General features: G+C 47.5%; 1 protein-coding gene across 1 annotated transcript; it reads right to left on the minus strand.

Moving 5' to 3' along the window:
• Window positions 1-3,701: 3,701 nt before the first annotated feature.
• On the minus strand, window positions 3,702-5,499 carry LOC123175854 (uncharacterized). The gene is made up of 5 exons (XM_044590358.1): window positions 5,253-5,499; window positions 4,884-4,929; window positions 4,456-4,636; window positions 4,162-4,356; window positions 3,702-3,953 (listed from the first exon to the last, which is right to left on the minus strand). Exons 1-5 carry the CDS (start codon window positions 5,497-5,499, stop codon window positions 3,702-3,704), a joined length of 921 nt encoding a protein of 306 aa, XP_044446293.1.
• Window positions 5,500-8,528: the final 3,029 nt, after the last annotated feature.

Raw genomic sequence — 8,528 nt, forward strand, 5'->3', positions numbered from 1 at the left:
GTCAGCCATGCAGTCGAGCTGGCTGGAACGCCATGACAGAGAGGCAGGGGCGGGTCCTTGGTATCCAGATGAATACCAAAGATCTGTTGATGCATGTGTGTGTACACTGTAGCTACAATTTGTTGTATATTGCTGGTATTCATGACAAAAATAATAAAAAACGTCTTATACTATCATGTTACCGAGGGAGTACATCTCAACTAATCTTTAGATCCGATCACGGTTTAAACAAGCTACAGAATCTACTATACAAAGTTCTAACAGTGAAGAGATAGGATTGTTAGGGAGAAACGCATGTGATATGGAGCCCATCGTTATCTTCTCTGACACATGCTGTGTAGATATACGCACGTTACCATATTCAAAAGTTTTAACCGTGAAAGAACAATCCTCGTCGAGGTTGTCTTGTACTTGCGTTTTTCGACAAAGGGTGAATTTTATTGTGTCAAAATGAAGCATTAAGGGGATACAAATACAATAAGCACACACCCGGCTTCTGCATATCTAGGATGCACACAGCCAGCACCAACATACGCACATAAGAACACGCCGGCAATAGGAAAGTCATTTAAGACCAAAGCTATGCACAGGCAAGGAAAAAAGAAAAACCCAAAGCGATCTGATCTGCAATTGGCAAGCTACAACAATGACCATATCCACACCAATTGTTTTTTGACATCACACAGACGACGATGTTCTTCAACAGCAACACCTTCAGGAAGGGAGTGACGCTTAAGCGTCGTGGTCACCGGATCCACCATCCACGGTTAGAATCTAAGTTTTCACCCTGAAGAAAAGTCTGAGCATATCCGAGCAATGCCTTCAACAAGGTAACGACATAGAAACATCGCCATTGCCAGGTATAGCCAACTTGGGCAGACCTAGGCTTTCACCACGGAGCTCGAGACCGGTTGCTCAAATAGCAACACAATCAAAGTAACATGTGTGTTGTCTCCACCACTTTTTCATGATCCCAGCAGCTACATGCACCGCTGCCGCTGCACAACCATTCCTCTGCATCAAGCCGCCATCCATAGATTGCATCTGACTATCGAAGTCAACGAACGGATCTTGGAGAGAGAAACCCTCACCAAAACCTTCCGATGGCCACTGCAATCCGCAGCAAGGCCGCCCCGCTGGCGGGTTGGTTAATAAGAACCAACACTGATGATGGAACACACCGCCACCGACTACCAGCTCGCCGGAGAGAGCTCTACTCAGGCTCGTCATCCCTCAAGCTTGCACAGCCCTGAGCCGACATTTCCAGAGCTAGAGCACAAAAGACAGATCACCTTCGCCGAGGCGCACTCGCCGAGCCCAATCACCGCCAGATCAGGATTGCACAACCGCTTGCAAGGCCGCACCATGTGAATCCCCTAGATCTAGAAAGTCGAGCAACACTCGATCCAGCACAAAGCCTCGAGACAATCCGCAAAAGCACCTCATCACAGCCGTCGCACGTCACACGCCCGAACGCCGATGCATGTGCCGCAACCCCACTCTAGGGCCGGGCCCATCGAAAGGAGGCCATTAGACTAGCAGCCGCAAGGTGCCTAGTTTAGGGCGCTCCCACCATCGCACACGGACAGAAAAGCCTGCTGTTGTGCCCTCTGTCAGGTCGTCCATGTCGGATTCGAGGCTGCCAGATCTCGTCAAGGCTCAACGCCAAGATGCAACTGAAGCCACCGCAAGCCAGCAGGACAACCATCAGTCGGCGTCCCCGTCGCTGCCCACACAGCCGAAGTGGAGCGCCGCCGCTCACAGTCATGCTGGCAAGAGCGCCTTCATGACCGTGTCCGAGGCCGCCGCCCCGAGTCCCACCACCACCACCAGGACGACGCACGGGTGCCCCTCCCCCTTTGAGGCAGGGCCCGCCGCCACCGTGGCCAACGTCGGCGGCAGCGGCGGCTGGGCAGGCACGAATCACGCCCTCCTTTGGCGGCTAGGGTTTGACGCCCCGGTGCCACCAGGGGAGCGCCATGGGAGCGAAGCGTTTTTTGGATAGAAGAAAAGGAAACGGAAAACGTCGAGGTAGCCTTGTACTTAGTGTACTTATGTTAGAGTAGAGAACTGACACGAAAAGATTGATGATGTGTGTACATATATACACGGAAAACATTTAAAACCATATGGCTGATCTTTCTCTCTCGCAAGCCTCCTTCTCCTAGCGCCACGTGCCCGCTCAGGCTGTCCACCGTTTCCCCCCTTCCCCCAACCTAATCCTATCTCTACGAAGCTTCTCCACCACACATTTTCTTTCTTCTTCTTTCCCTTATATCTCATCGCCAGAGGAGAGGAGTCATGGCGAGCCACACCTAGGAAATTGGAAGAGTGCCACGACCCATGACAAAGAGTTGTATTTCGTGAGAAAGACATGACTAAGTTGACTTAATCCAATGTTTGTCAGGCTTTGATCGAACGGCCGGGGACCCGACTGATTTCCCAGATTTGTAGCAGCCGCCTACTATATACCCACGTACTCCTACTACCTTACCTGTCCATCAATCGATCAATCGCATTACCCCTGCCGGGATCCCACATTGCTCCCGAACGACGTGCCATGGCGGACGTCGCCGCGCTATTCCGGTGCGCCGCGGCATGCAAGCGGTGGTGCGGCCCTGTCATCCACCGCTCCTTCCTCCGCCGCCACTGGCCAAAGGACGCGACCCACTCGTCTGCCCTCATCGGCTTCTTTACCCAGCAACGGTGCGCTCAAGGAAATCGGGACTCTAGGTACGAGGACTTGGCCGACCGTGCGTGCCACAGGTGTTCGTCCCCGTCCCGTGGTCCGTGCTCGGCCCCAGCCGCCGGTTCCTCACGTCCTTGGTCCGTGGTGCCGCGGTCGGCCTTTTGGACGGCGCGAAGCCGCTCGCAGCCCGTGGGTGCTTCCTCCTCTTGCGCCTGGGCCTGGTCACGTACGGCCGTGCCGACAACATCTGCCTGGCCGTGTGCAACCTGCACTATGGCACGTGCGACGTTCTCCCCCTGCTGGAGAACATGTCGTCGGCCAGCATGAACTACGCCGTCGTGACCAGCGAGGACTACGGCTCCTCGAGCAGCCTCTTCATGGTTCTAGCCATGAGCATCAATGTCTACCACCGGAGCAAGCTGCATTGCGACATGCGCATGCTTACATCCTACGAGCCGAGCTGGACGACGTACACCGAGTGCTTCACCGGAGACTTTGGGATCGGCTGGCAGCACTGCTCAGACGCGGTGGCGGTGGTGTGCGGCGGCGTGGCGTGCTGGTTCTTCACGTACATAGACTACAATGGCAGGTCCCAGCTTTCCACCATTGAAGCCAACACTTGCTTTGCCATTTTTGTAAACATTTCTGAAGCAACAATTCTATAAATACACTCTGTGTGAAGAAATTTCTACTGCTCTGCACAAAAGAAGAGGATAAGCTCCATAGTTTGATAGTCGTTTGAATATACCCGTTTCACAAAAGAAAGGAAAAAGAGCTCCTTACAACAATTACGCACTTAGCTAATTGAAGCTTAATAAAAGTGATTCCTGAGGGAACTTTATTATTCAAAGAAACATAATAGGTGACGACAAAGCACCCGCACATACATTACAAGCGGATCCAAGACCACTGATAACAGGAGATCCCTATCCGCTAACCATCTTATTTTTCATGTTGGAAACATAACCAAATTAAACGACATATGACTAAAACGAAACCTCTTTCTTGCCAACTAGGCGATGTAAACACCAAGTGCATTCAGGAACGTTTTATCTGTACGCCCAAAGAAGCCAACAATTGCTTTGCCATTTGGCGCCATGATGCTGAAAGGGGTACCAAGTTTTTTGTTTGCACTATTTCCATAAGGTCCGTATGTTTTCTGCTTGTTGGTGACAAACTTGAGTGTTTGGACACATTGGACATTACTATGTACGGTAACTGTTCCGGACACTTGCGTAATAATCTCCCCAGGGCCCAGCACGATCTGCACATGAATACAAAAAATTCTCACAGACTAATATGTATATTTTTTCCAGTGAAACAATAATGACATGTACAACTTTTCCAAGATCCTAAACAACTACATTACTCTACACAAACAGCTAGTGCACACATGCAATTAAAGTGTTCTTTTATAATTTGCACGTGAATGAATGTAAATTAAACCCGACTGGGTAAGCAAATAATCACACCTCTGCGCGGCTTGGATTTTCACTACCCCAAGGACCTGCGGTGCACCTCTTGCCATTTTGGTTGATGTAAGAATATTGAATTGAACCAATTACTCCTTCATGTAGGATGGTGATACTTTCTATCTTCAAGGGGTTGTCTGAATCAACAACGGAACCCCCATTGCCACCCCATGGGCTACTCTTTGTGAGGGTGATCTGCATGTGCACAAATAACGGAGCAAGAAAAGATTGATGAGTAAATATTCAAAGAAATAACTAAAAACACCAGAAATCTGAACACCCTTCCCTGCTCACCTGCTTGCGGCAAAAACCATGAATGGTCAGCTCGATTATGTCTCCACCATCTATTTTCTGATGCAGTCTTTTGGTTACAACACCACGTGCCATAGCGAATTCACATGTCCCACCGACAATAGACCACTCACCTTCTTCATCAACAGATACTCCCATTACCTGAAGCGTGCTTTTCTTAAACCTGTGTAAAAGCTAGCAGTTAAATATAAAATATGCGCACTAATCTGACAGTATGAGAAGCTAGCTGACATGTCAAGCCTTTTAGGTGCTTAATTATAATTCTCATGAAAATAAATCTGAATATCCAGTAAACTCTAGGCTGTGTTCCTCACACACACAAAACCCTAGCAAGTGACAAAAAATGACACAATATATTGTGCGGCATAAGTACATAGTACGAAACAAAAGATTGTAACATGTACACATACCCCTCAATCTCGAACAGAATGTTGAAGGTATTGTGCCAGGTACTACCTCCGTCCGGGTTTATTGGGCCTCTGAGCCAAAGCGGCGGAACCAAGATGTCGTTTGATTTATTTCATAGTAACTGCAGCGGTTCCTCGAAACACAGCGGCCGGCTCCGTTTCTCACGCCTGCTCTCTTTCCCACGCCTGCATGCACCGAGCACTGTCCAATCCCAGTCCATGCACGCATGCATGCATGCCCAATTTAATTAGCGCGGCATTAAAGTTCTTGCTTAATAGGCGTTGTTGAGCTGATTTTTAGACGAGGGGCCTTATAAATTGGAATTGTACTCCGTGGCTCAGAGGCCCAATAAACCCGGACGGAGGGAGTACCAGTGTAGAGATGCAGCCCTTGTGCGCGGGCCACTAGCTTCTCGTTGGGGCCAACCCCATCATATATTGTCCAGTTGTGAACGGTTGTCTGGCCCCACCCAGTCTTTGCATCTGCACTTGTAATGTCTAATTGGTTTGGGCTCGGTCCCGAATAAATGTGGTGCCAGTACAACCTACTGAACTTAAATTCGGTGTTCTCCACGGACCCACCAAATGGAGTAGCATCGAAATTTGGGTGAGTGGCCATGGTCGACTCAACTCGTGGGAATGGGAGCAATGCTAAGTGGAGTACATCAGTGAGATTATTTCAGTAGAGCCAGACTGAATATGTGTGCTGTGGAAAACAGAAGCTGGCGAGTGTGGGTATTTATAGGCCAGCTGAAGCACATTGACCGAGTAGATATAGACGTACGCAGACCATATTCTATTTATTCTTGGGCATCGTCTTGTGCAGTGAGTGTATTTCAACATAAGATGCTTTTGTACTCAAGAATAATTTATACCGCCATGTGCACGACGAGCTGTTTTGCCACCTAGGAGAGGCACATGGCTAATTAATGGTTCTCACCACATTGCTAATGTGATGTACTTCTTTCTTTTAGGGGAAGCTGAGATTTCATTGATTAAACGGCATAACATCTGCTGAGAGAGATCTACAGCAGTCACACACAAGACGAGTGATTATCGGACATGCAGTTTTTTTCGCCACTGTGAGCAAAATTATTTCAAGTTTGCAATTTTTCCAAGCAAAGACGATATAAAAGCTAGTGAAAAAACTCGAACGTTGCTCAAGTCCTCCCTGTGTCTTCTTGGGGCACTCTTGTTCGGTAGCTAGTGTCTTTGGCTTGTTTAATGTTAAGGGCGGCAGCCTGTGTTCTAAGTGGTTTGCTTGATGTGTTGGTCGCGTCATTGCTGCTTTCATGAGTGCCTTACTGTGTTCTAGCTTTCACTCGGGGGAGAAGCTCCCTTCTGTGAAAGGTGCGTCACAGGCGAGTTCATTTCAGGTGGCGTGACCCCCATCAACTCCCTGCTAGGTCCCCCAGCTGTAGGCTTTTCTTCCCTGTTTGTAGCATTTTAGCTTGCCTTCAAGCTTTAGCGCCTTGTATCAACCACTATGGGGTTGCATCCGCGTTATATTTTCCTTCTTTGGTTGTATGTTCTGTTTGGTTGTAATGGTGACCGGTTGATCTCTTTGCTAATTCAAAGTCACACGAGGATCAAACCTTTTTCTCAAGTTCGTCTGGAGCCTTGTCTCCAAAAAACCTCGGAAGTTCCTTTAGGACGCATGCAGACCGTAGGTGATCTCTCCTACTAATTCCATTTAAAGACCACTGGTCGCAATGATGTACTATTTATGTTTTGGGACGTAACTTGTAAATAGAAGCCAAAACTAGGCTGCGAAAGGAAACGGAGCTCATTTTTTTCCTGAAAGACCTAAGACCATATATTAAGTATCACATATCCTTATAAATCCACCCATACCAAAAAAACAATTATAGAAATTCTTGGAGTGTCGAAGTCTTCTCCTCTTGCGTCTGACGGCGGCGCATTATGAGCATAGCTCGTTGCCGTCTTTGGAGCTCCGTCAGGGAAGGGTACCAAAAACATTGAAGACCATTAGTGAAGGTAAAATACAGATGAATCGACTAGAGACCAAAACCTACCGGATCCCGAAAGACATCCCGGAGACACATCTCTACACGTCCTCTGACAACAATAAACACACCAATGGAACAAGGGTAGGGCGGGGAGTACATTATTCCTACACAGCGACAGCATTGTCGTCTCTCCGCCGAAAGCCAAACAAATAGACTCGCTAAAGAAAACGTGAACCAAGACGCCTACTCCGTTGCATGTCAGATCTGGGTCTGAGGTCGAACTTGCCTCCTACAGGACCATGCTCTGGCACCCTCTTCTCTTGTGACCTAGGTAGGCCTGCACACCACCATAGTTCTCCATTGCGCTGGGGGCACCTTAGCAGCGCCGGCAAGCATGCCGGCTGAAGACCAGCGTAACTCGACCACTCATCCCCGATGTCGACACCAAAACAGCTCACCAACTGCAACACACGGGCATTGCATGACGATGTTCTCTGGTGGTGGCGAGAAGGGGAGGAAATAAGGTGGCGGCTAGTGTTTCAGATGTTTGACTCTGCTTCGATCGCTAAGGCAAGGAGATTAGTATGATGAAGATATCTAGCTTTTTTATGTTGCCTTACAATGAACTCAGTTAGTGTAGCGAGCCATCAATGTCGTATGATGTGGCCGTATGCATCGTTCTGATGCAGAGGCCGGGAAGTCCCCCTTTTCAAAAAAAATCAATGTCGTATGACAGCAACACAGGGTGACAATTAGAACTTTTTATGGATGGAAAATATACGGCTTCAGCAATGTTTCTGCGGGGTAGAAAAATATATTATAAGGCATGCATGTAACAGTCGCGCCGTTCACGGCCCGTGGAAACAAGAAAAAAATTGTACTCATTATTTTATTTACGGCTTATTCAATTTATATGAATTGATGGTTAATTCTATTTGCGCTATAATTCATTGTAGGTTTTTGAATCATTTAATGTGACGTTATATTTATTTGTAGCGTTCTGTCAAGGTTGTGATTCGTTTTGAAGGTCCTATAGCTTTTCCAAATTCATAGTTTAGATTGCCATAGGAATTTGTTTCTCTAATGGTTGTATCCAAAATAGACATATGCCTATCCTAATGCATTTTAATACTTCGGAACTTATTTGGAGATCAATTTATTTATTTCTTATGGAGGACGTATAAACAAATTTAGGGGGTGTTTGGTTTAGAAGTCCTAGGACTTTTTCTAGTCCCAGGGACTAATCAAAAAAGACTCTCTAGTAGTGTCTTTTTCTAGTCCCTGTAGAAAAAGTCTCTCCCGTTTGGTTCCTAGTGACTTTTTAGGGACTTTTTTTAGTCTCTGAGACTAAAAAGTCCCTGAACCAAACAGCCCCTTAGTCTTAACTACAGTACATAGACGGCTAATATTATCCATTGGCTAATTTGGAAAACTTTTATTTAGGATTGCTTTTAATAATGACTCGGACTCTCCTTGGTAGAGTTGGACCAATTTTTTGTTCTTTTCCGTGGAATCAATATGGCAACACTTATCTCGAGCTCGGTAGTTCACGCATGCCTCTGGTTGATTGAGCGGCAGAGCCGCCCGTCTAGGCCTCAAAGCCAGTGTGATGTTCCGGAGGTTTGAAACTATCATCGTATCATACAATGTGGGCTCCGGTCGATCCGGAGACACAGCA

This window comes from Triticum aestivum, unplaced genomic scaffold (genome assembly GCF_018294505.1).
Source record: "Triticum aestivum cultivar Chinese Spring unplaced genomic scaffold, IWGSC CS RefSeq v2.1 scaffold175188, whole genome shotgun sequence".
In the NCBI taxonomy this organism is placed as follows: domain Eukaryota; kingdom Viridiplantae; phylum Streptophyta; class Magnoliopsida; order Poales; family Poaceae; genus Triticum; species Triticum aestivum.